At 41.2% G+C, this 27,887-nt stretch overlaps 1 protein-coding gene across 2 annotated transcripts in view; it reads left to right on the plus strand.

Annotated features, from left to right (window-relative positions):
* The first annotated feature begins 5,023 nt into the window (after positions 1–5,023).
* Positions 5,024–27,887, plus strand: part of nedd9 (neural precursor cell expressed, developmentally down-regulated 9) — a 35,246-nt gene continuing 12,382 nt past the window's right edge. The window contains exons 1-3 of one of the 2 annotated variants that reach the window (XM_081377651.1): positions 5,024–5,071; positions 6,481–6,566; positions 26,196–26,588. In XM_081377651.1, the coding sequence (XP_081233777.1) occupies positions 26,202–26,588 (387 nt within the window). In that variant the 5' untranslated portion in view covers positions 5,024–5,071; positions 6,481–6,566; positions 26,196–26,201. Of the gene's footprint in view, positions 5,072–6,480; positions 6,567–13,869; positions 14,077–26,195; positions 26,589–27,887 lie in introns of those variants that run through there. The other variant, XM_081377650.1, reaches the window with a different exon arrangement.

A 27,887-nucleotide genomic window follows, 5' to 3' on the forward strand; every position in this document is an offset into this window, starting at 1 on the left:
TTCTGTCCATTGGGAATTGGTTGGATTGTGAAAAGTGGGCAGGTGGTTGTAGTGGAGTGGCTGGAAAATAAGAGGGATTGGTGACATCAGCTGAAAATTCAAGTTGTAATGTTGATCAAATAATTTAATCAGGATCAATTTTGATTTCATGTCAACTCCAAAGCTTTTGTCTGGTATTTGAATTCTACAACATTTGATCCAGTTGTAGGTCTGAGAGAAACAAACCCAAGCAATTGTTAATTGTGAAGAGGTTTAGAAATTGGGGTCAAATCAAACCAGCAGTAACAAACAACGACAGACATTCAAGTGCTGCGAGATACAACAGAGATCTCTTGACACACAAATGTACAGGAAGTTGGTGATATATGCACAGGAAGAGGTCAAAACCCATTGATGACCATATTCATCCTTTCAGCACTCAACTTTATCACCCTATCAACATCACTCAGCCTTTCACATGACAGAAAGGAAGACAAAAGCGAGGAGATTTATTTGAAGAACATGGTCCTCCATTGAAAACCAGATTCAGAAAGACCAAGTTTGTCCACCAGTAAATTATGATGATGAACAGCATGGCTTTGGCAGTCCATCTAGACCAGCATAAACCAGCCTGGACCAGTGATGAAATGCTGGTCTAAACTAGTCTTTTCTATAGGTTAAACACGTAAACATTACATTTAGTGCTTGGGTTAGGTGACATGTCAAACAGTGTCCTGCAGTGTGACATGCAAATTATTTTAAATTGACTTTTCATACACGCAGTTTAAATGACTTGATTAATTGGCTGCAGCATGTAATATTAGTACTTTATAATGCATTTATCACACTCAAGGAACTGCACATAAATGACAATAAATTGTTTAAATAAATTGTAAAATGTATAAACCAACAAATCTCAGGGGAAAAACAAACAAATGTATGACATCATGTAATATTGGTACTGTTTACAATGCAGTTATCACACTCAGAAACAGCTTAATAGTGATTAAAAATGATGAAATTGTCAGAACATTTAATAATATATACTTTGCGTCTTTGCCTTATGCATTTATATAAATTTTAACCTAAAATCTGTAAAGTTTAACAGTTTGCAATATATATCTAATAAAAAACAGCTGAAAATGGAGCTGTGTATATTAAATATAAAGAATGCATTTTCATAATCAGCAATCCAATTAAAACAACCAAAACCTTTTCTTTCGAAAGAGAGAAGCAAATAATCCATTCATCAGTGAAAATAAAAAAAAACAACGGATGTTCTACGCACTGCAGGATGTCCTACAAGTCCACATGGGACTAATCTAAAGGTCTTCAATCTAATCTAAAGCTTCAAAGACGACACACTGATCTGTTGGCGGGGGTCTTACCCTGGTGTTTTTGCTGAGGTGATAACTTATGAAAAAAGCCCCTCCACCCCCAAACAGTAAAGGTTTCGTAGCTCTTTATTTCGTTCCCTTGGCCTTCACATGCCCTGAAATCAACACAATGCTCCGTAGCTACAGGGTCAGCAAAGGTCAGCGTGATTATAAAGGACCTGGAGAGACATACAGAGAGAGAATGAGAGGGGTTGTCAAGACTTTGCTGATGCCACAGGAAGCTCTACTGATTACTTGTGTTGATGGATTGGATGGGCGGTTCCTTCACAGTATCCTGAAGGACCTGGGCTACGAACACAATGCTTTCAGGTTCAATCTCAAGTAGGAAATTTACTGAGAACCAAGTTAAATCACCATTGTGCCCTTGACCACAGCAGTTAGCCTAGATTTGCTCCTGAGAGACCGTCCCCAATTGAAAATTTTAGGGTTCAGGTGCTGCTCTTTTACTGTTTAGGACACATAATTGAGTTTATTGAAGTATCAACTGTCTCAGATGTTTCTCCTAAAAATCCTTAAAAAGTTTGGTGTGATTTTCACTAATTTCACAAATAATTACAAAGAAAAAGTAAGCATAACACCAAATTAATTGGGAAATTTTAAAAGGCTGAAATAGCATTTTCTTGTAAACCGTACTACAATAATGTTTATTTTATTGACAACTTTTTTAAAAAATAGTTTTTTTTTTACAGTGAATTGGAATAAATGACACAATTGTTGATATACGCTACATAACATTAAAATGAATGTGGATCATATCATTTGACCTTGGAAGAATTTGATGAGAAATGTTTAAACTTATTACTTAAAATCAAAAAGCACAGTGTAAGACATTGTTAAGATCTCTTCTGAAACTCCTGAGGAGACACATGTGATATTTCTGGGAATCTTTTTCTGAGTAAGTAAGAGACTTAAAGTGCCCCTATTATGCTTTTTAAGATATTACCTTTCATGCAGTGTGTAACTGTTTGTGAATGTAAAAGGTCTGCAAAGTTTCAAAGATCAAAGTGCAAATAAATTGAATTTTTGTCTCTCAAAAGAAAGAACCAATTCTGAACTGCCTGAAATGAGTCGTCGGTTATTCCAGTCTAACTTTCTGCATGAACCTGTAATACATTTGCATAATGCCAGCCTATGGTCTTAATTGGCTGCCCGTGAACAACATCTAATTTGCCCCGCCCACAAACTCTGTAGTTTGTCGGCATGTTCATGTTGTCGGCATGTCGAGAAGATGCTGTTTTCAGCGCTGCGAAAGCAAATCCGAAGGATAAGGACTCGGGCGGGAATTTATGGCGCCATTGTTTCTGTTCGTATCACTGTGTATCAAGTGCTGAGGAAGATTCGGAGCTGAAATTCAGATATGGTAATGGGTGTTTTGTTTCTGACACACTGTGAGCAGTAAACCAATCAGAACAGGCTGTTCCATCTGACCAATCAGAGCAGAGTAGCTCTCGGAAAGGAGGAGTTTAGAGAGACCGAATCCTTAATCGAACAGCTTTCGACACTATGAGAAAAGAGGTGATGCTGCAATGTATATTATGATAAAATGAATTCATTTTTGACCTTTAATGCATGTAAACTTAGACCTCAAAACAAAATAAGGAACCTTTAAAATAGCATAAAAGGGGCACTTTAAGCAAAAGTTGGCATTTATTTTTCACTTGATCTCATTGTTGTCTTAGAAGAGATCTCTTTTGTCATTTTTCTTCCCCAAAGTTAGTGCACTATTTGTTATTGCATGAAATACTTTCACATTTCATCCAAACGTCCTGTCTATAAAGACACACACAGTACATGTCAAAGAGGGCCATGCTTCAACGCTGCTGTGCACCAGTTCACAGACAAACTCCTCATGGTAAAGGATATTTGCTACACACTTGGTGGTGCCTCAAGAGTCAAACAGAATGATCCCATTATGCTAAACCAGTTTTTATTGTGGAGCTTAGCTGTTAAACACAAAAATAGTTTGAGCATCGCCCACCATCAATGGCCCGCAACCAACGAGAACCTTCAGTACAACCACAAATCTCTTGGCCTTGGAAGCCATCGTTATGGCAACAGTTCAGAGTTAGCTGAAACTAATAACTTCAGTCTTCACTAAAACTGCAAACTAACGACTTTTAGTTATACAATCCCACTGAAAGAGCTTTCTGGCTGAGAGCAGACTGTTGATTTAGTCATGTAAATTTCTATGACAACAACCAAGGGACTGTTCCTAAAACAACTGAGGTAAAGCTCTCGACAAAACCAATACAAAGAAATATGCAACAATTTTATATTTTCTAACAAAAATGTGAGTGGCCAGCTTGTGGAAAAGCTCATGTTTCTTTCTCTTTACCAACAGTTTTTAAGGTAAAAATTTTAGTAATTATTCAAATTATTTCGGTTAATTAAATATCATTTTTTACTGTAAATTTAAGGTTTGCTTAAAATGTTGCTACTGTATATTTTACGGTAAAGATCTGGCAACTAGTTTGTTTGTTTTTTTGCCATTTTTCTTTTTACAGTACATGATATTTGATTTGTTGAATTCTTTGAATAAGTGGTTTGTTCAAATCACTAACCTATTATAGTGACACTTGTCTTCCATAACTAATTAACCAAAAAAAAAAAAAACCCGGAAGTAATTAAATAAATTCTCTATGGTGTTCTGCAGTCTTGGTATAGTGAGAATAATGAGGAAGTCATTTTAAAGGATGTTTGTGAAGGAAACAGGTGCACAAAAACACAATCTCACATTGCGTTTCACAGAGATCTCCTTCTAACTGAGTCCCAGCTGCCACTAATGTATGACAAACACTTGTTTTGAGATCTATGATTGTAGATATGATTGTGGTCCTGGAACAAAGAGCGGGGCTCTGAGTCAGGAACTACTCATGAGACCTGAAGAAATGAGAGAGAGGCTACTATACTACTCTTGCTATTTATGCAGAATATAATATGCATAGTGTGCACAGTTGGCTTTGCAAATGCTCTGTATGCATAGAATATCACATTTGTCAAAATGTGCAATAAACAATCGTATATATTTCAACAATGCAACAGTTACAGCATACCACAAGGGGCTAGCAGGACTATGCTAACCAACCAAACGTCTTGGGAAAACCTGAATGATCTACTACTACATTTGCAAAATATGTACTGTACTGCATCTCAAAATGCAATGGAAGTAATATAATATGCATGCAAATTTAGCTTCAAATCTTGTATTTAACTATTAAAACAAAATTGCAAAATCACTTTTTCTATCCAATATGATAAGGCAACTCAACAAATGAAACATGCAACAGGAGGTCATGTGACAAAACTGAAATGCATATCATTCCACAAAATAGGTTCTGTTTCACATTTCACCAAATATATTTTGAAACTGAAGTTGAAACAAAATCTTAACTAATCTTAAATCTTAAAAAAACATCTGTTTCACTGTGAGACTTTGTATTTGTAGTAAAGCTTCAGTAGAGTTCAGTCTCATGTTTTGCATGATTTTCAAGCCATGTAATCGTGACCGTGTGGGTTGCTTTTAAGCATGTTCATGCATATGCAGCAAGCCTTAAACTGAGATAAACAGGCAGTCACACCCTGGCCTACTGCTAGATCAGGCCATCCAGGGCGTTTCCTCTCACCTCTTTAACATCATCCTTCATTTCACTGTCAAGACAGCTCTCTGAAACACACTGACTGATGCTCAACTACTGGTGAGTGCATTACTAAACATTATCGCTTTCATTTTTGGATTATTTTATTTAGAGTTTCAGAGCATCTTCTTTACAGATTGTAACAGTGTATTTCATAAGGGAAAAGGGACATTTGAAATTCAGAAATGGTGCTACATGAAGCCTTTCAGTAAATCCCCTTTTAAACTATAGGCCTATTTTGGAAATCTTTCTCTGTAGTTTAAGATTTTAATGAAAGAAAAATATGTAGTCTATATCTTAGTTATATACGTTATATCTTATAATGTATACTAGTGACATATCATCTGAATTATGAGCAAGCAAACAAGCGAAACTGTTCCTGATTCATGACATCGATGCACATTTCATGACAGGAAACCACAATAAATGATAAACAAGTTCGTATTCAACTCTTAATTCGTGTGGCAAATGTCATGACAAAATAAAAAGCAGTAACAAGAAAACAAAATGTTCTTGTGTGAGAATTTGGACAATCCAGTCTAAACAGAAAGGTAATCTGGAACACAGCTTGCAATGTTAGTATTTAGAATTCAAGAAGGATTGAGGAAAAAATAAACTAAAGCCTTCTTGCATCAATCCCAACCACATTTTAACCATCGCCTTGAAGCTTATGTAAGACTAGTCTCATTATTCTAGTGCCTGTGGTCATGGCGGTACTGTCACCGCTCTCGTAATGACTGCCTACATTGATGCAGTAAAAGGATGACTTAAAGGCACATTGAAGTACATGTTGATGTAATTTCCACTGAAGCAGGAAGACAGGGCGGGACATATCGAACAGCTCCTCCCCTTTTTTAAATAGCCAATAGAGTTTTGTTTATGTCACAGCTCAGCCTGAGCCGTTGAGCTCGGTAAAGCTGCAGTCCTTCTAATCGCTAACCGTTTCTCCTCCAAATGTCCTCCATATCGCTTTAAAATAAAAATTCAAATGGGTCCGATTCGTTTTCTGGTCTGCGGTGGTTTGATCATATGATTCACTCTGTGCAATCGTATCTCTGGACCGGAGCTACGGTGGGTCGCATGACACTAACATGAAACCAAACTTCATTCACCCCAATGGAAAGCATATTTGAATCGTTCCGTATCCCCAATTTCACTATGTGCCATTCACCATGTAGAAAATAGTAAATGTGTGAACAAATGACTGATTTCAGCCGCAGCTTCAGCGTCTATTTATAATGTAGGGGCAGGACTCTTCAGATAGACAGCATTTGATTGGACAGAAAATCTGATGATTTTGGATCCAAAATCATTGATCCATATTGGCAGAAGTCAGAGACTGTAAATTTTGAATGCTTATGTCTTCTAAATGTGAATTTTGTCATTGTTTTGGAGCACACAAGCTTATAGATAACAGTAAGGGTAACATATTCATATTAAAAGCCAAAAAACTTCCATTTTGATTTCAGGGGGACTTTAAAGTTCGACAAATAATCCAGTTTAAACTGTTTGACATCAAGGACTAAAAAAATCTTGATCAAAATCCCACAATAAGGTAAGCTCAAGCAACAAACTTGTATAGTTAAAGCTATTTCTCTTACGAGAGGTTCTCTCGTATTGCGTAGTTGCTTACGCTACGGGAAAGCCTTTCTTTCTCGAGATACTGAAGCCAAAAATTATCCTTAATTTTTATAATCTTGTCAACGCAGTGCGGCAGCCTACAGACCTAGGGCAAGCTTACTAGCGTGCCCATTGGCTGCCCTGCGGCAACTGCAGCAGCCTACCGCTGAGCCCTTGGCGTGACGTCACGACCAATGAGCGCGCTTGGCGCGCTTAATGCGTCACAGCCCGCGAAAAGGGGTGTGGCTTAGCGTATATAAACAGGGCTCGGAGGCTGCTTCTCTGATTTCTGTCTTTTCAGCGAAGCTCTACGCATCGCTGCTCTCTGAGGAAGCCGCCGTCGAATCAAGCGACCAGCACGCCGAGGATCTCAGCCTGAGGACGCCGGCCGCCTTCGCCGCCTTCAGCTTTCCCTGCCTGCTTCGCTATCCGGCGAATATATCCTTTTACTGCTCTGTGTTGTATGTGTTTGTGTGTTCGCCCCGCGACACACTTTGCATCTAAAAGAGCGCGAGGCGTTGTTGCAAATGCCTCGCTCATCCTGTGGCTCGTGCAGAGCCGCGCTCAGCGACGGAGACCGCCACGTGATCTGCGCTCTCTGCCTGGGTTTCGACCACGCAGCCCGCGCCCTTCACGGGCGGCTGCGAACAGTGTGAGGACTTGCCGATGTCGACCCTGCGGGCTCGACTCGCCATGTTTCACGATCCTCCACCTTCTCCGGCTGCCTCTTCCGGGCCGCGTAAGAAAAAACGCCGCTCTCAAAGGCCTTCCGAGCCGGTGGTTATAGCTGAGCGCTCGCCGGAGCCCCTCCCGCGAGCCTCGCTCTCTCCTTCTCCCCCGCCCTTCACCGACGCGCAGCGGCCGGCCTCTGCCCGCACTGCCGTCGCCTCAGGGGATGAAGCAGACCAGCTGGTTACTCCCCTCTGTCAAGCCGCGCAAACGGCGCCGCTCACAAGGGATGTCAGAACGGACGGTCACGGGCTATAGCTTCCTTTACGTTACAAGGAAGCTACCCCCCCCGGATGACGCACGCCCTCTCCCCCTCTGTTCGAGCCGCGCAAGGCGCCGCTCACAAGGGATGTCAGAAGTAGACGGTCACGGGCTGGCTTCCTTTACGTTATAAGAAAGCTACCCCGCGTCTCGGTCGCGCGCGTCACTCTCCGGCCACCTCCGTTTCTCACACATTTCTCAGTCCCCTCCTAGCTCAGGCGACTAGAAATATCTATATTGCAGTAAACGAGCCTGTTATACACGCACGCCTGCAAACAAACGATGTCACAGCACATAATGACATCTTCCCGCTCTCTCTCCCTTTGTTCGAGCCGCGCAACTGCGCCGTTCTCAAGGGATATCAGAGCGGACGTCACGAGCACCGGCGAAAGGACGAAGAGAGAGTGTTTACGTCCCGCTTAGGCCGGACTCCCTCCAATCCTCGCATATTTCTCAGTCCCCTCTAAGTTCAGGCGGCTGGAAATACTATTATTGCAGTAAACGAGCCTGTTGTAATACACGCGCGCCTGCAAACAAACGCTCGGTCATATGCTCGCACTGACTGGAAGCTCATGTGTGCCCCTGTGGCTCAGTGGCAGAACATTAGACTTCCGCACCAGAGACCCGTGTTCGAATCCGGCTCTGGCAGCAGAAAAACTTTTTTCTGCTTGCTTCTCTCGAGCTCGCGGCCAGCTTTCTTACATACAGAAAGCAAACCCGCATCTCACGGGATACAGATTTCTCAGTCCCCTCTAAGTTCAGGCGGCTGGAAATACTAATACTGCAGTAAACGGGCCTGTTTTAATACACGCGCGCCTGCAAACAAACGCCGAAACGAAACACGACGCTGGGTCATATGCTTGCACTGATCGGAAGCATGTGTGCCCCTGTGGCTCAGTGGCAGAACATTAGGCTTCCGCACCAGAGACCCGTGTTCGAATCCGGCTCTGGCAGCAGAAAAAAAAAAAAAAAAAAAAAACTTTTTTCTGCTTGCTTCTCCGAGCTCGCGGCCAGCTTTCTTACATACAGAAAGCAAACCCGCATCTCAAGGGATACATATTTCTCAGTCCCCTCTAAGTTAGGCGGCTGGAAATACTAATGCTGCAGTAAACGGGCCTGTTTTAATACACGCGCGCCTGCAAACAAACGCCGAAACACGACGCTCGGTCATATGCTCGCACCAACTGGAAGCTCATGTGTGCCCCTGTGGCTCAGTGGCAGAATTTTACTGGAGAACCGTGTTCAAATCCGGCTCTGGCGGCAGAAAATATTTTTTCTGCTGTCTTCTCCGAGCTCGCGGCCAGCTTTCTTACATACAGAAAGCAAACCTGCATCTCACAGGATGGTGCTTGAGTATTTATGAGCGTCTAAACATATGAGCCATCAAAGCATTTGCTCTATAACGCCGATGGTGTTACAAGTGTAGAAAATGTGCCCACTCCCATGTGCTCACTGCTACACACAAACACGGTCCCCATGGTAACGCGTTCAGAGCGCTCTCTCATAAAGCGGTCACACGCCGCTCGAGTAATAAGTGTAGTAAATGTGCCCACAACTCTGTGCTCACATCTACCTGTAACTCGCTCTGCCACTCGGTTACCCCGGGCAACAGCGGCTCAAGCCGAGGGTGTTATAAGTGTAGAAAATGTGCCCACTCCCATGTGCTCACTGCTTCACACAAACATGGTCCCCATGGTAACGCGCATAGAGCGCTCTCTCATAAAGCGGACACAAGCCGCTCGAGTACTAAGTGTAGTAAATGTGCCCACAACTTTGTGCTCACACCTACCCGCTGCTCGCTCTGCCATTCAGTTACCTCGGGTCGCACACCCTCTAAGCTCCCAAACTCTGGCCGTGTCATAAGTGTAAACTCTGCGCCCGCTCAGGTGCACGCGCACTCACTTTTAGACATTACAATCCCCACGCCGCTTTCGCGCCAGGGGTGTTTGTCAGCAAATCGCGCTCCATCCTCTGGGACCGAGCTACCGAACGCTGTACAGCCGGCCAATACTGCTTACCAGCCCCCGTGTTCGAGCACCAGCGGCGCGCACGCCGCTCCATCCTCTCTGATACAGGTTCCCCAATCCCGCGCAGCGCGGCGATCTGAACCCAGAGACCATTCGACCCCTAGCTATGCATGCGGAAGCATGGGAAGCTATTCAGGGCGCGTCAGAATGGGTGCTGAGTACTATAAAACACGGCTATTCGCTTCAATTCGCTCGTCGCCCTCCGCGCTTTCTAGCACAGACGGAGACGAAAGTGAGTTCAGAAGCTGCGCACCTGCTTCAAGCCGAAATAGCGAAGCTACTGCGCAAAAGGGCTATAGAACAGGTTCATCCTTCTCTAAGCGAGTCGAGCCTTTACAGCCGCTACTTCCTCGTACCCAAGAAGGACGGAGCGTTAAGACCTATTTTAGATCTGAGACATCTGAACAAAGCCCTCATGAGACGGCCGTTCAAAATGATCACAACCAGAAAATCCTCGCGCAGATTTGCCCAGGAGACTGGTTTATCTCTCTCGATCTAAAAGACGCATATTTTCAGATCCAGATAACTCCCCGTCACAGGCCATTCTTGAGATTCGCCTTCAACGGTCGAGTATATCAGTACACAATCCTGCCCTTCGGCCTGTCTTTGGCACCCCGTACATTACGAAATGCATGGACACGGCTCTCGCTCCCCTGAGAAAACAGGGAATGCGAATACTGAATTATCTGGACGATTGGCTTATTCTAGCGCTGTCAGAGACGGAACTTGTGTCTCACGGAACAGCGCTTCTCAGCCATCTGGAGGAGCTGGGTCTCTCGGTCACTGGACCAAGAGCTCGCTATCGCCCCGTCAGTCAATTTCCTTCTTGGAATAGAACTGGACTCGGTGGCTATGACGGCCAGACTGTCGGAGCAGCGCGCGCGCCGCATCCGCCTCCTCGCCGCATCCCTCCAAATAGGCAGCCGGGTTCCGCTGAGGACATTCCAGCGTATCCTGGGGCATATGGCCTCAGCTGCAGCAGTGCTCCAGCTGGGCTTACTGCGCATGCGCCCGCTTCAACGCTGGCTGAAAGCGCGCGTGCCCCACCGAGCCTGGGCGGCCGGCGGCTTGCGAGTCAGAGTGAATCAGAGCTGCTTTTCAGCCCTGCAGCCCTGGCTGGCAGCCGAATGGTATCACACAGGAGTGACTATGGGAGTGATTTCACACCGGAAAGTTGTCTCGACAGACGCTTCCAACCTAGATTGGGGAGCGCTCTTCGAAGGCAGACCGGTCTATGGCCGCTGGTCAGACCAGGAGAATCTCCTACACATAAACTGTCTAGAGATGCTCGCGGTCGAGAAAGCTCTCAAACACTTCCTCCCATTCCTCCACGGTCACCATGTTCTAGTCCGCACGGACAATACATTGGTAGTGGCCTATGTGAATCGCCAGGGCGGTGTCAGATCAGACGCTCTGCACCCTGGCGGAACGCCTCCTCGTGTGGGCTCAGCACTCTCTGCGCTCGCTGAGAGAGCCGCGCATGTGCCTGGCCACCTGAACGAGGGCCCCGACAGACTGTCCAGGGACAGCGTTCCCCCTGGGGAGTGGTCTCAACACCCCCAAACAGTCCAGTCACTGTGGCGCCGTTTCGGCAAAGCGAAAGTCGACCTTTTTGCGTCAAAAGACAACGCTCATTGCCCAGAGTTCTTCTCGAAGAACGAGGACACGCTGGCCCAGACCCGGCCCAGCGGCCCGCTGTATGCTTTTCCCCCGGTCTCTCTGCTGCCTCAGGTCATCAAGAGAATCAGGGAAGCGCGCCACACAGTGCTCCTCTTAGCCCCATACTGGGAGAACCAAGCTTGGTTCCCGGATCTAATACAGCTGGCAGACTCAGCCCCCTGGCCGATACCGGTGAAGAGAGACCTTTTCTCTCAAGCCCGCGGCTCGATATGGCATCCCCATCCAGAGCGCTGTCTCTGCATGCGTGGAGCCTCAACGATTACACGCTGATCTGCCAGACGGGGTCATGAACACGATCATACAATCTAGAGCCCCCTCTACGAGGCGGCTCTACATGTCGAAATGGTCAGTGTTTAACAGATGGTGCACTGCTAAGGGGCTCGATCCACAGACATGTGGGGTATCGCGAGTACTGTGTTCCTTCAAGAGTTACTGGACGCGGGCAGGTCCCCCTCCACGCTCAAAGTCTATGTCACGGCCATTTCAGCGCTCTCTGTTCAGAGCTGGGCCGCGCATTAGGAAGGAACGAGTTCGTCATCCGCTTCCTTAGAGGAGCCAGGAGGATGAACCCCCCGCGACCCCCCTCGGTTCCTATGTGGGATCTTTCACTGGTCTTGGAGGCCCTGAAAGCGCATCCCTTCGAACCCTTGGAAACTGTGGATATGAAATACCTCACGCTCAAAACCGTTTTTCTGATAGCACTGTCTTCAGTCAAACGAGTGGTGGAACAGCTCTTTGTTTCGTTTGGCGGGCGCACCAAGGGTCTCGCCGCCTCGAAACACAGCCTGTCCAGATGGATAGTGGACGCTATTGCTGCTGCTTATGCGTCTAAAGACCTGCAGTGCCCATTGGGCATTCAAGCTCACTCCACCAGAGGCATGGCCTCGTCGTGGGCGTGGTCCAGCGGGATTCCCATTCATGACATTTGTGCAGCGGCAGGCTGGGCCTCCCCCTCCACATTTGTTAGGTTTTACAACCTGGATGTTCCCGCCTTGCAGGCGAAAGTTTTATCAGTCTAAGTCTCGCGTATGCCAGCCCACTATCTGTGCGCGGGCTACGTTGTGTGATTTAGCTCTACTGGTTGAGCTGCACTATGCAGGGAATTGTCAGTTCGGACCGGCCGTGCCGCTCCTAACCCCCTAGTGTGTGCTTATGTACGGCGCTAGCCCTCTTCGGGCCGCCCGGCTCTCTGCTATCACGTTCCCCGGGCTCTCCCTGGGACTCATTCAGTGGATGCTGGGCGCGCACGGCGTTGACAAGGGCGTTCCCGTAGCGTAAGCAACTACGCAATACGAGAGAACCTCTCGTAAGAGAACGTTTCGGTTACTCTCGTAACCTCTGTTCTCTCTAGAAGAGGGAACGAGTATTGCGTAGCCCGCCGTGCTCGCACCACGAGCTCATTTCGCTTCATGCGACAGAAACCAGAGAAGCAGCCTCCGAGCCCTGTTTATATACGCTAAGCCACACCCCTTTTCGCGGGCTGTGACGCATTAAGCGCGCCAAGCGCGCTCATTGGTCGTGACGTCACGCCAAGGGCTCAGCGGTAGGCTGCTGCAGTTGCCGCAGGGCAGCCAATGGGCACGCTAGTAAGCTTGCCCTAGGTCTGCAGGCTGCCGCACTGCGTTGACAAGATTATAAAAATTAAGGATAATTTTTGGCTTCAGTATCTCGAGAAAGAAAGGCTTTCCCGTAGCGTAAGCAACTACGCAATACTCGTTCCCTCTTCTAGAGAGAACAGAGGTTACGAGAGTAACCGAAACGTTCTCACGACTGCCATGCTCAATCCAAATAACCTGGAAATACCAAGAAATTAAAGTTTGTTTTAATAAAAGTTATGTATAAGATTCCCATGCCTGAAAAAATACAATTAATAAAATCTTTTTTTTAAGCATCTAAAATCTTGATAATTTTCTATTATAAATTGCCAATACTTTTTCTAAGTATGCTCATTTGTTTTTCATCAATATTTCATTGTCTATTTCATATGTCTATGAAATATGTCTATTTCATATCATGTGATATTTCATATTAGGATTGTTAAAAAGAGATTGCATTAAGAGCAATCTCTTTTTAACAATCCCAATCCAGTAATCACAAACGACCTGAAAAGGCATGGGAATTTCATTGGTCTAACGTGAACCTTGATTCAAGACAGGGATCTGCAGAAAAATCACTTGTCATGTCATGTGGCTCAATATTAGTCATAAACAGCACAGCAGAAGTGTTGTAGCCTACTATAACAGTTGTCGGTCAAAGTTTCCTGTCATCATTCAGTATACCTATTTTGCCCTTAATATATAGTACAGTGAGTCATACATACTTCAATCAGGGAAGTGCGTTATGTTGTTTCCTAGGAAATGTCTCCTCCTTTTATGGCGTATAGAAGTTTTCACTATCCGAATTCCGCAGAGTCTAGTCCGCTGACTGCAGTGACATCACGATTCACGAGGGGAGCGTCCCCTCAATCGCTGACCAATGAGCGTGCGTTATGCAAATGAGCTCGCGCAGGTTCCCTGAGTAGTATGCGCGCGCTCCTCCCGCGAGCGCTCAGAGTAACTACAGACCCTCGATCCCACAACACACTTACCGTTATCACTCGAATCCTGAGATACATAGTAACAACGAAATGCAAAATGCGCTTCTAGACTAATTTAAACGATAAAAGAAGAGTTTCTTCTGACCTGAACTCGGATTTTGTTTCTTACTGGAGTTACTGTAGAGCGGAGGACGCGCAAGATGAAGTACAAAGTAAGTGACTCTCCATTCATGCGCGCTATTTCCGTAAACTATATCAGAACATCTGCTTAGTTACTATAGTAAAATATCTATAAATATATAGCATTTACATGTAGCCTATCTACATCACACGTAGAGGGATTCCTGGGACTTTTTAAAATGGAAGAGCAACTGTTCTTGAGCTGTAGATAGATAGATAGATAGATAGATAGATAGATAGATAGATAGATAGATAGATAGATAGATAGATAGATAGATAGATAGATAGATTACACAATATACAAAGAGGTATAAATTGCACATTGTTCAGTTTTTGGGCATGTATTATTATTATTATGTGAATGTTCATCATTCAGAGGACAGTCTGAGTATATTCAGTGGAGGATGGTCTTAAAGCATCCTTCCTTTTTAGAGCCAATGATATTTCACTAGTTAAATACTCCTTAACTTGACAACCCGCTGGCTCCAGCTCTGAACAGCAGTAATTTGTGTGTGTAACCAACCATGCATTTACTGGATGGCTGGTATGATCCAAAAGCAAAGTGCAAATCACATCATTTATTACAGCCATGACACAAAAGCACTCTTTGAGCTCTATTGTAGCGAGGCTTGTAATAAATGATGTGATTTACACTCTGCATTTTCAACTCAAGTTACTCAGAGCCACTTGAGGATATATGGGGCCATTCATTAGCCTGGTCTCCAGCCCCTTTTCCAATTTGAGCCTCACTGTGATTGTGTAATGTGATGTCTTAAAGCAAACAGCATGCATTTTGTTCAGAGTAACAGGGTTGCTGTTATAAGTGTTCCTGGTGGAGACTGAAAATAAAACCACTTCAGGATTTTATGTGCATGTCTATGTTTGATTTGTGCTTAGATTGCCCATTACACTGCCAGGATTGTTTATTCTGAGGGTTTGTTTTATAGACATCATTTAAAAATGATGAATAGACTCATTAATGAACTCTTTATCTAAATATCATTATACTTAGTTTATTCACAGTTTACGGTATTTTGATTATTATTATCTAGCAAATGAATCGTTCATAAAAATTAAGTAAAACAATTTTTTTTTTTTTTTTTGATATCGTCCATCTTGAGTTAGTGAGTTGAACTCAAGAACTGGATCAGTACAGTGTATGAACAGCTTATCCAGAGCTATTTTGTGAATTGGATCAACTAAAATCAATAAAAAATATTTGACTCCAAAGAATGAATCATTCACAAATAGTCTCTTCGCTCCTGAACATGCCATGAGAGCTAGGGTGTATATGTCAAGATCTTTTATAAATAACGACATGGCTTTGTGTGACGAACATGTATTTTATGGCTTCAGAACACTTGGAATATATTGCAGGATTCTTATCAACCACTTTTATGATACTTTTATGGTGCTTATTTCATAACTTTAGAGCTCGACAGCCCCAGACGACCTCATTCACTTTCAAAAGATTGGACAAGATTTTGAAACAAATTCACCTTTTGTGTAAAAGCTGTCATCCTTTCAAAAGGTTTCCCAGCTGATTTTTGGGGCACTCAGAAATATGGCTAAACTTTGGCCAAATCTGGACTTTCAATCCAAGTGCACACAGCGTGGGGGCAGCTTTTCATTCAAGAGAAACTTGGCTCTTGTGTGCGATTCCCTCTCCATTTGCATAGTCTTTGAGGCTTTCAGTCCTTTGGGAAGATTTGCTTCCTACTTTGGTAGGAGGATTGAGCAGCTCTTCCTGAATGGAATGCTTTTGTCTGCTTCACACTATCTGGGGAATGTGGAGTACTTGGCAAGTCACGGACTGTTAGCGCACATCAGACTGTTTGAATTCCTCTACAGTATAACAATGAGCATCTCTTGCAGTCTCTCTCAAATGTACTTTAAGCTCATATATCTGTTTAATGACACAATTAGGCATCAGCTCAGCTATATAGATTCCATTTGTCAGATATACTGTATGGATGGTACCATTTAATAGTTTGGTGTGATTTTTTAAAGAAGTCTCTTCTGCTCACCAAGGCAGCACTTAATTGATCAAAAATACAGTAAAAACGGTAATATTGAGAAATATTATTACAATTTAAAATAACAGTTTTCTATTTGAATATATTATAAAATGTAATTTATCCCTGTGATCAAAGCTGAATTTTTTAGCACCATCACTCCAGTCTTCAGTGTCACATGATCCTTTAGAAATCAGTATAATATGATGATTTGATGCTCAAGAAACATTTAGCTTATTATTATTAATCAATGTTGAAAACAGTTGTGCTGCTTTATATTTTTTTTTAGATTTTGATACATTATTTTACAGATTTTTTTAATCGAAGTTCAAAAGAACAGTTTGAAATAGAAAACTTTTAACATTCAAATGTCTAATAATTATTTCTATTAATTCTAAAATCTTACTGACATTAACACATAAAATGTTATAATGTTTTATTATAATTATTAATTTATTATAATATTTTACAATAATTTTTTGTATTTGTATTTATATTTGTATTTTTAATATATATTTCCCCCATGCAACTATAATTTCATAATATAATAGAAAAGCATTAATCTTAAAGTCTTAATTCATTTATTCCTTTTGAATTTGAGATGACCTGAATTCTTCCTTTTGCGAGGTTCATCCCATAACTTCAGAGGAAGTTGCATCAAAACAGATCCGATTTCCTTTAATCCTCTGTTGACAGAGAGAGATCCTTTGTTTGGCTGGCATTTCTGAAACTTTTAAAGCATCTTTACCTCAGAGACTGGCTTACTTTTGCAGAGGAACTATCTCACAGGGTTATTCTCCGGGGGTATTTGAGGGTCAGGGCCACAGGGGCGAACTGGTCACGCTCTTGTTGTTTCTGACGCAGAACAACTGAAGTACATCACTCTGAGTGACACACAGGCTGTTCTCGGCTCACGGTCTGATAACTAATCGTCAAACCCAACAGAGTGGACCGACAGCTGACAGAATAACAATACTTCCTCAGTTTAGATGGGAAGTTTAGAGTTTACTTTAACCGAACACTCTCAAGCGGTTCCTTTAGGGTATCAAGAAAGTCCCTCACGCAGTTATGAGGTGAAGTACCAGTTAAATATTAAGTTTTCCACCTTTGGAGCAGCGAAGGCACTAAACAGACTTCATCTTTCAGTCTTAAGGGTCACATGGTCCACATCTTGACGTCACGCATCACAAAGGTCAGTCAGAACCCAGGCCTGTTGACGTCAGTTATGTTTTCCAACAGGTGCGCAGGTGTGAAAAGATACACAAGGCATAAATAATCCCCAAACAAGCAGACCTGTATGGCCTCTTATTAGATTTCAGAGCTCTTGTAGCATAACAGACACAGGGATCTGGGAGCAGTTTGAGACTGTTACGCCGTAGATTTTCCTTCGGGAGCACATCGAAACGAGAGCCGACCCCTCCCGCTCAAACGTCTGTACCCTGCTTTCCTGCTTTATTTTCGCTCTTATGTAACTGTGGCACAAATAGCCTGACAGGCACAAAGAACTGATTAGGTGAAGTAAATGTTCTGGGATTTTTTTGCGTCTCTCTCCAGGCTGTAATCCAAGCCGAGGGTTTTTGTTTGGAAATTTACATTGTTCTCAATCAGTCTGAGGGGAAATAATAGGGGGTTGCCCAACTGAAATGAAAAGCAATGGGAAATACAAGGCAGAGAGAGGGTAAAAAGGGTGATTTTGTGGTGTGTTTTGTGTTAAATTGAAGTTATCATCAAGGATTCCATTAGGAAAATCACAAAGGAGAACTCTTTAATATCTCATTTGTCTGATATTAAAGACCAACTGGAAATTTTGCAAAAAAAAATTCTAATGAAATTGACCCTGGCAATATCATGTATCACATCTGGCGTTTCTGAAAACATTTGCCAACAGAGACAGCAACATAGTGTCGGCACAGATCCGGCCCACATCTGGTACGTGTGGAAACCAGGTGTTTCAGATGTGGGCCGGATCTGGGTCAACGCTATGTCGCTGTCTGAGAAGAAAGTCAATCGAAAGTGAGAGATCTCAATATGAACGCTAACATTTCTCATCAGATTTGACCAAATTATCCACGTTTTTCTTTAGAAACACTTTAGGCAATGTTGAGACAAGATTGTTTTTGTAGCTGAGAACACTATGAAGAGCATTTCCGAGCAATAAAGTTTATCTTTGGCTGGGTGGGAAGTTATTAAATGTAAAAGGAACTCACTGAAAGAACATTACAATTTAAAATCAATCTCGTTCCTGAGTTTCTGTCTACTGGAGGACGTTGGAGTATGAAGACTGTGTATGTGTGTGTGTCTATATATGCATGTGTTTGGTTTGTGTGTGTGTAGGCCACATCGGGGTGGTATTGTGCATGAAGAACACTTCTCAGCAGGCATTCCACATTCCCCAGGGTAAGAACAAGGGCTATTCAGAGAGCAGGTCTCAACCAGCGCTCCACAGCACAGCTCTGTCCTGTTTGAAAGACACGGACAAAGAAAAGAGTCGATTCTTAAGGCGCCGAGAGCCCTCCTGCATATACGAACATTGGGGGGTTGCAAAGATGCATCAAATAAGGAACTGTGAACCTTTCAGAGCCGTAACCTTTATAGATGTTTCGGGGGACACATCCCCCTCCGTACTTAGATTAGAGGCCGACCCATATGTGCGTTTCAGTATTTTATTCTTAAAGTGTTACATTTGATTTGTGTTTTTATTCATGCATTCATATCTTCTGAAATTCCACAGGGATTTGTGTTTGACCTCTAAAACATGTCTTTTTTTGTCTTCTTCACCACTGTTTTCAAGTCATAAATATATTGAATATTCCCACAATGCATTTCCTGGAAAGGTTACACATTGTGGTGCATTGCCCTCACCAGGAGAAAAATGAAAAGAAAGAGTTGTTTTGCCCCCAAGCCATTTTAGATCGATCCATTTGAAGTATGAAGGATGGTTTGTGAGGATGGTTTACCTTTTGTGGCGATTTAGAGCGATTATCTACAGTCGAGGGTGGGATGGCGAACTGTCGGATAAGAGGAACTTTGACAGCTGCAAATGAGGGAAGCAAAAGAAGTCAATGTGATAATGTTGGATTGTTTATGACTCTATACTGGAGTTCATCGCTATTTAAAGATTGACCTCATTCTCAACTTCCGCTATTGACATTAATGGAAAATTTTGTGGGCATTTGTCATTCATTGTTAATTTTTTTGATTTATTTAATTTAGTCGTTTTATTTTTATTTTTAGTTCATTTAGTCATAGGCTTAGTCGTTTACTGGCCGACATATATAAGAAATATTTTCATGTTATTAAAATGCTAAAAATAAATAATAATAATAATTGATGAATAATTTATATTAGTATATTTTTTTCTAAAATATTTTGACCTTTTTATGTATTTTTAAGATGCATTTACAACATAAAAAATCATATCAGGAAAAATAGCTAATATATATAATATTTTTATTTGTGATATATTTTTAGCAATTTTTCTATGTGTTTTCTATATTGTTGTATATTGATGCATCTTAAAAATACTTTTTCTCTTTTAAAACATGTTTACAGTTTTCTGCTTTGCGGGCTCACTGAATAAATAACAGGTGCTGTTTTTCTTGTGGCACAGTGGTTTCTGATGACATATGTTTTTCTCCTTCATTTAGACATGTCAGAGCGAAACACGGTTGCCCTATTGACCCAAAATCCTTTGAAAGTAATTTACAGCAAGCTCATGAGCTGCTTATCTGTGCTGGACCACTGCAGACTTTCTCGAGAAGTGTGAAATTGAGATGACATTCGGGGGTGTATTTCCCGCTCTCGAAGGGCCGCCCCTGCTGTGACATCATAAATCCATCACACATCCAAGCGCTAGCTGGTTCTGGGGGGGGGGATTATGTCTTTAACTATCTCCCACAGGATGTATGAACCCGGTTACCTCTCTGTCCATTCACACTGCCTCCTTCAGTACTTGCAGGCCCGATGGTGTAAAATTTACACTGTTTTTGAAGGTTACCAAACACTGTTTATGAATGCAGCATTATGCAATCTTTAGTGCCAGCAGCTATCATTTCAACCAGTGTCATTTTAGTAACACTGAGATACAATTATAGGTTTTATTAATAGTTTGAATTAGTTATTTTCATTTTAATTCGAATTTTAGTAAGTTTTAGTCATTTTGTTGTTTCATTTTTAATGTCTGTGTAGATTTTTAAGTCAAACTAAATGAAAGAATTTGAAAACGTAGACTTATTTCAGTTAACATGCATTTCAAGTAACAACATGATAGTTTTAGTTTTAGTTTTCTATAATAACCCTGATTTCAACAAGACATGTGATAGGGGCAAGGACAAGTCAACTTATATTTCTCCGTCTGCTTGATGCGCATAGTTATGAAACAAGCAGTAGAGATGCCAAGCTAAAGACAAGCTTCAGGCTGAAGGGAGGTAACAGAACATTCTAGATACAACAGTACATGAACTAAAAAATCAGACAAGATGGTAAAACAACAAGCAGTTGAGATGTAAAATGTGCCTTTTATTGGACTAATTAGATGCACAAACGTCATTACGTCCCACCTATAACAATCTGGGCCTTGTTTTCGGTAACGATACTGAAAGGTTCCCAGTTTTTTTTTACTGTTTACCTACCGCATGCGCACACTGACACTTACTGTATTTTTCTGCAAATGCTCAGAAATACTGGTGTGGTTTATAGTGTTAAAAGAAAAGCCTGCTCTGGATGATTCGAGTCTTTGAGGTTGCCATGTTGGTTGGTCTCTGTTTGGAGTGTTTGTTAGGTGGTTGGTGGGCGGGGGGTTTTTTGCTGGTGACTTAAGTCGTGTTGACGGCTTGAGTGTGGGCGATTTCTGATTCACAGTGCTGAGGAAACGGGAGGAATAGCTAAAACTGACATCACGCCATCACTGAAATGAGACAACTCTTTACTTTGTGTCTCCTTTGGCCTTTTATCAATTGGTCAGAATGCAAAGTGGGACATGGCACGACCACTGTAACGTAGTCAAAAGATGCCAGAAAATCAGTCACTCTGGTGGGAGTTTCCAGAATGTTAGTGTACAAACCACCAGATTTAAAAACAGATTTAACCCTAACACAGCAGTCTACTAATCTAATGAGAGTTAGTAGACATGTAGTTGCAAATAGTGTAACCTTAAATTTTCATATAAGCACAATATAATCTTTCTTTTCGCTTTTTGGGATGAAATGTGTTTTTGCAAACTGAACTCATTGTATTCACTGCAATGATGAATAAGTATGACAACTGAAAATGTCTAGAGACTTTTTAATTCACAATGTGTTACGTAAACTTCTCTGGAAAGATCCACCCTCTCTTTGAATCATGGTAAGCTCTTATGTTCATGTGTAACTTACAGTATAGTATGTCCGAGAGGATTGATCGAGCACTCTATTGTGTTTGGTTTGGGGCGTGAAATTATTGATCACGTTTTGCTAGTATTATTGTTGTTGGCTGCTTGCTAAAGGCGGTTTAATTGCAAGTAAACTCACATGCAACTGTCTTCCGCCAAACCATAATGCATTACATTAAGATGTGAAGACAGATGGACTAGCTCAAGAATTACTTAAAGTAAACACAGTTTTTTAGCCAGTCCCTTGTACGCCCTGTTCATTCGACAGAGCTAAAACTCTCTTTCACTCGGCACAACGGCCAAGTTGAGTCATCAGGTCTGTATTAGAGTCATTATGGTAATTATCTTCTATATTTACCTGAGTGAAATGAGGGTAAAAGGTGCTGGTTCACCAGTCCTACCCACACCGCCCTCCCTCCAGGGGAACATTACAGTGAGCTGGCCTTAATTCTCCCACCACTCCATTTCACTGGAGGAACACACCACTTTCTGCGAGGCAGGGGGTTTGCTTACGGGCAGAGTTTGCACTTTGTTTGCACAGCGGTTTTCTTGCACCCTGAGGGTATAGATTTCTGTAGTGTTTTGGTGACTTTGGCAGCGGTGTTGGGGGAATTTCTCACTAGTGTGTTTTTGTGTGCTCATTTACTTACATAATCATCCTTGATGATTTTACTGAGGCAAAGCCAAAAACCACCCAATGAGTGTGTACTTAAAAAGAAAGGAGGGTATCCCGTACGATAGTAATTTTGGTTGCATAACAGTTTCAAGTCCTGTGTTGGTTAGCACGTATCCCTCAACATATAGGGTTGCACAAACTGTCTCGCCACAAAAAACATCTTTATTTAGGACTGAATGAGTCATGAATTTCCCAAAAGTCATTGCTCCAGGTGTGGAAACAGACAGCTAAAATTAAGTCTAAATAAATTCAACATGTGCCCTATCCGATTTAAAACCAAAGCTTACAACACATCAGTTTTTCGAGATGTAAATGTAAAATATATATTCTTAAATTTGTATCAGAGATGTGTCAATTTGCTCATCATTATATAAAATGAAATATTATTATCAGCATTATATTGGCCATCTTGGGTGTGTATCATTGGTAGATTTGAAGGTAATTTCAGTTTATATATATATATATATATATATATATATATATATATATATATATATATATATATAGTTATATATCCATATATCCATAAAAGGCCAGTTTTAGTTATTTTAATACATCAAATTAAGCTCAATTAAAATAAGAAATTTTTACTAAATAAAATGTTTAAAACAATGATTATTTTATTCTATTTTGATTAACATTTTATTTTATTTCAGTTAACATTCAATAAACATTTAACTAAAATGCTTCATGGTTTTAGTTTTAGTTAACTACATTAACCTTTTTCCTGAACAGTAGTCAACATTGTAAATTTGAAGTTTTGCACCTCAACCACTTGGCACCGTCTAGACAACTACAGCGAGAACCATTTGCTGGGCGAACCTGGACACATCTGGTTCTTTCTATGTGTCCCGATGCTGGTGTTCCTATAGTCCAAACATACCAGTGTTTTATACCCTACATCGTCTAACTTTACAGCTCAATTTCACGTCACTGGGAAATCGTTTCCCTGTTGACCGCTTCAGAACTGTTCCCAAACCAAACCATCAGGCAATGTCTTACACTTGTGTCTACTAGGGCAGGAATACACAACTGATTAGATCACTTAATGGTGCTTTGCATCCAAAGTGGCCTGTATTAGCTAAAACCTGGGGTGTGAAAAATGCAAAGGGATTATAGTCAAGACTGCACGTACTGCAACAGTTTATCTCTGTTTGTTTAAGCCTGTTGCCAAGCAGTGAGATTACATATTACAGATACAGTTATCATGATCATAAATGATTGGAATTTTTTTTTTTTTTTTTTTTTTTTTTTGATTAGATAATGCATATTTTCAGTCATGGTCATCTCTAAAGTCTAAACTGTTGAAGCAATTTGACAGCTTGTTCAGGGTGCTCGTTAAAGTGCAAGAAACCCTAAGATGCACGTCAACTGTTTGTTAAATGTACTTCTTCAAAAAGTGTTGCACTGTACTTGTAGTATATGTGAATTTCTTCTTTTTGCACGGAAACTTTGCACAAGAGGAAGCATGTGTTGCAGTGATATCAGTGAATGCTTTGAATGGAAGATTTCCAGGTCAGTTCTGCTGCAGACGTCACGAGGTGAGAATAGCAAGAGTAGCTTAAATAATTAATTAGCTTTATCTTCACACTTTCACATATATTTTGAGTTTTGCTTAGGCTTTTCAAAGTGTCTTCTTTAGAAAAGACATGTCATATTTATATATAAATAAGAAAATAAGTTAAGTTAAGAAGACATGCCATTACTTTAAGCACTTCAGCATTTTCTCAAGCTTTGTTTGATTCACTCCCTAGTTTCCTATTCAATGAGTTGTGTGTTCTTTTAGCAGATAAGCCCTAAACAGGCTGAATGCTAAGAGTGTGACACAAAACGCTCCTATAAGACAATGGTGACCCTAGAGGTCATGTTCTTAAGCTCACTGTATTAGCGCGACGTGGTTCTCTCGGCGGGGGTTGTTGTCATGCCCTAATGCGGGTGACCGAGGCCATGAATGTGAGACAATAGCCATGCGACCAGACGCCCAATCGCAGATAATGATGCTGCCCGAACAGGAAGGTTCACGTGGGAACCCGTTTACTTAGCATTGTGGGAAAGCAGATGAAGGCACACAAAGTCTTTTAAGACAGAACCCAAGGAGAAGCTGATAGACACACTGTTCAAAGTGGAGATCTTGTGTGTAGGACTATTTGTGTAGTGATATGTTGGCCGAGATAAAGCCATATCGGTCAACCACTTAATTACATCCCAAATACCGTAGAAATGAGAAAACAGCTGTTGGATCTGTGTTTTCACATTTCTAAATACAGGCATCTTGTTACAATTTGAATGTACATGGTTTTAATTTGAATGTAATTGTGAACTGATTTTGAATTGAATTTGAATGAACTGAAATTGAAGCTTAAGAATCTAGTTCTAATCTACTCAATCTCTCTCCTGAATTTCCCATGGTACTGTAAGATTACCATATTCATTTATGGTACTTCAAAAGGATATTAATATCTGCTGTTCTATTTAAAATATTTTCTCATTTTAAACAGTCTTTCCAAATTTAGCAATTAGGTCAAATATATATTTCAAACACACTAGCGCCAGAGGTGGACAGTAACAAAGTACTTGAGTACTGTACTTAAGTACACTTTTTGAGTATCTGTACTTTACTTGAGTATTATTTTTTCTGGAAACTTTTTACTTTAACTTCACTTCATTTGAAAGACAAATATCGTACTTTTACTCCACTACAATTCTGTCAAGATCCTTGAGTAGAAAGTAACGTCAGTCAGTGGATAATTTTGGTTGCAGAGGTTGCATTTTGGTTGGAAATGAAAGTCGGGTTGACATCAGAACCCTGCATCTGATTGACATCAGAACCCGACGTCAGATTGACGTTGGATATTGATTGAAAATAAAAGTCGGGTTGATGTCAGAACCCGAATTTTCAACCACAATGCAATACTGTCCAACGTTGGAGATCAACGTCAATCTGACATTGGATTCTGACATAAACCTAATTTTCATTTTCAACGTTGGGTTTGGTTTTCTAAATGCGAATTTTGTCACTTTTTTGGAGCACACTAGCTTATAGATAACAGTAAGGCTAACATATTCATTCTAAAAGCCAAAAAACTTTAAATAGGGCAGTATTTGAGGAAACAGCCATTTGGGTGTCTGAAACCATTGTGGACGTTGTTGAGTGCACTCATTCAATCTCACATTCAATCCCACTACTGGAACTGTGTTCTAGAAATAAATTTGATATCGATATGAGGGTAGGCAGGCATAGATTCAGAGGCATACGGTACTTTAAGTATTACATACAACAATGCAACAATAATAAAACAATGCATTGACATTTACTTTATACTTCTGATACTTAAGTACTTTTAAAAATGAGTACTTCTGTACTTTTACTTAAGTAAAAATAGGTCTTTACAACTTTTACTTGTAACGGAGTAATATTTGACCAGTAGTATCTATACTTTCACTCAAGTAAGGAAGTTGTGTACTTCGTCCACATCTGACTAGCGCTATATTCATTCTTACATGAACGAATGTGATATGAAATATGAAATATCCTATGGACTGGCACAATTTGAACTGAATTCTGCTAGGTTTTTTTTATTTTTATTATATCCCTGTGGTTTGGAAATGATTGACAGGAAAATGGTTTTCCAGCATGGCCCCTCAGAGAAATATGTTTTGGCTATGGAGTCGTTGAGCGGATTTTATGATTATTTTCCTAGTCCGATGTGGGTCAGCTCGGCCAGACGTTCAGATTGAGTTTGAGTTATTATTGAGGCGCTGTGGATGAAACGGCTTCTTTTAAAGGGAACTACCAGCAGACCGCCGAACTACACGGATAGTATTACACGGATGTTTTTTAGACATCTAATTGTAATATTACAGGGAACCACTTTGTATTGCAGCCCACAAGAACCCGCTAAATATGTCCAAAAATCACTGTATGTAATCATAATACGCATAGGTCATGCCTCAATGCTTGTGATAATACTGAACAAATCATATACTTAGTCGGAGCTGGTTAGTGTGGTTAGGGCGAGCTTTTTTCTGGAATGTAAGTGTCTTATTGAGTTCAAACAGTATAATGAATTATTGTGCCTTCATTCTTTACAGAACTTGATGGCTAAAGCGCTTTATGACAACGTTCCCGAATCCCCGGAAGAGCTGGCATTCCGGAAGGGCGATATCCTGACCGTCATCGAGCAGAACACAGGTGGTCTGGAGGGATGGTGGCTGTGTTCGCTTCACGGCCGGCAGGGCATCGCCCCCGGCAACCGCCTCAAACTGCTTATCGGACCAATGTTCGAAGGCCAGACGTCCGCATCCCCCTCCCCACCACAGGGTCATGCCCTCCAGCAGAGGCCACTCACACCTCAGGGTGTGTACCAGGTGCCGCCGTCCCACCAGAGCCCACAGGGACAGGGCATCTACCAGGTCCCTCCATCTAAAGACGTGTACCAGGTTCCACAGAGAAGCGCTCTGGCTGCGGATGGCACTCCCTGCAAGGTAAACTCAACTAGGCTCGATTCCTCGCTTCAAGATAACGCTTGTGGTGAATGTGCGGCAGATGTTGACAAGATTAAACGTTCATCCGCTGAGCAACACTTAGTGTTTGATTGTGTTGCATGCTTTTGCTCTTGCAAAATGTGTTTTACAGATGTACTGTGGTTCTACTATGGTAAAGTAATGGAAATACCATAATATATTAAAATGAAATTAGGAGACAACTAAAGTGATAACAAAAAGATATTAAAATATGAAACTATTCCCATTATGGAAAACCTTGAAAATACCATTCGCTTACAGGTTTTAGTGATGTTTGACAGGTAAAAGGTGATCAGGAATATTTAATATATTTTTACAATTTAGATGCATTTGTGTTTGTGTTTGTGTGTGTGTGTGTGTGTGTGTGTGTGTGTGTGTGTGTGTGTGTGTGTGTGTGTGTGTGTGTGTGTGTGTGTGTGCGTGTGCGTGTGTGTGTGTGTGTGTAAATTTTTAATTTAAAATACCATCCTTAATTATTAATTGCAATATGAATTAAATATCATATTAAATATTTATTAAACATTAAACATTTAAAGAAAATTATACTATAAAATAATTGTAAATAATATACCAAATAAATAATAAATAAAAATAAAAAAAAAATATTAAATAGATATTTTTGAATTTACAAAAATATAATTAATTAAAACTAAAATGAATACATTCAATATTACTTTTCTTATGTATCATTTTAAATAAATTAATTTGGAATATATATATATATATATATATATATATATATTTTTTTTTATAATAACACAATTCTAAAATAATAATACAAAAAATGTTAAATAAACACTTAAAATTGTAATATGTGTTAGAATAAACATTTTATTATTTTATATAAGAAATACAACCAATCACTATACTCATTTATCCCAGCGGCATTTTTTAGTTTTAAAGATTAAAAGTGTCCCGTGTCCAGCCCAAAGCCGTTGTGTACAGGAGTTGTGCACACCCTGCCCTGCCCTCCACCGCAGCGCTACAGGCTTTATATTTAACAGCTTTATAATGTCCTGTCCATGCACAGGACTGCACCCGTTCTCTCTGAATAGGAAAGCCACAGCGGGGATGGAAAAATAAATAGAGGAGATCAGGCTACTGAACACACTGAGAAAGCATACACTGCAGCGAAACAAAGTGTACGTCAGCGGGCGAAAAGGGATTTTTGTGTCATTAAAAACTGTCAGCTCATTTTCATGTAGCACTTGTCTTTCTGCAAACCACTATGGTAGTTCTCAAGTTCTCTTTTAAAGACAC

The sequence above is a fragment of the Scardinius erythrophthalmus genome (genome assembly GCF_964197995.2).
Source record: "Scardinius erythrophthalmus genome assembly, chromosome: 10".
Taxonomy (NCBI): domain Eukaryota; kingdom Metazoa; phylum Chordata; class Actinopteri; order Cypriniformes; family Leuciscidae; genus Scardinius; species Scardinius erythrophthalmus.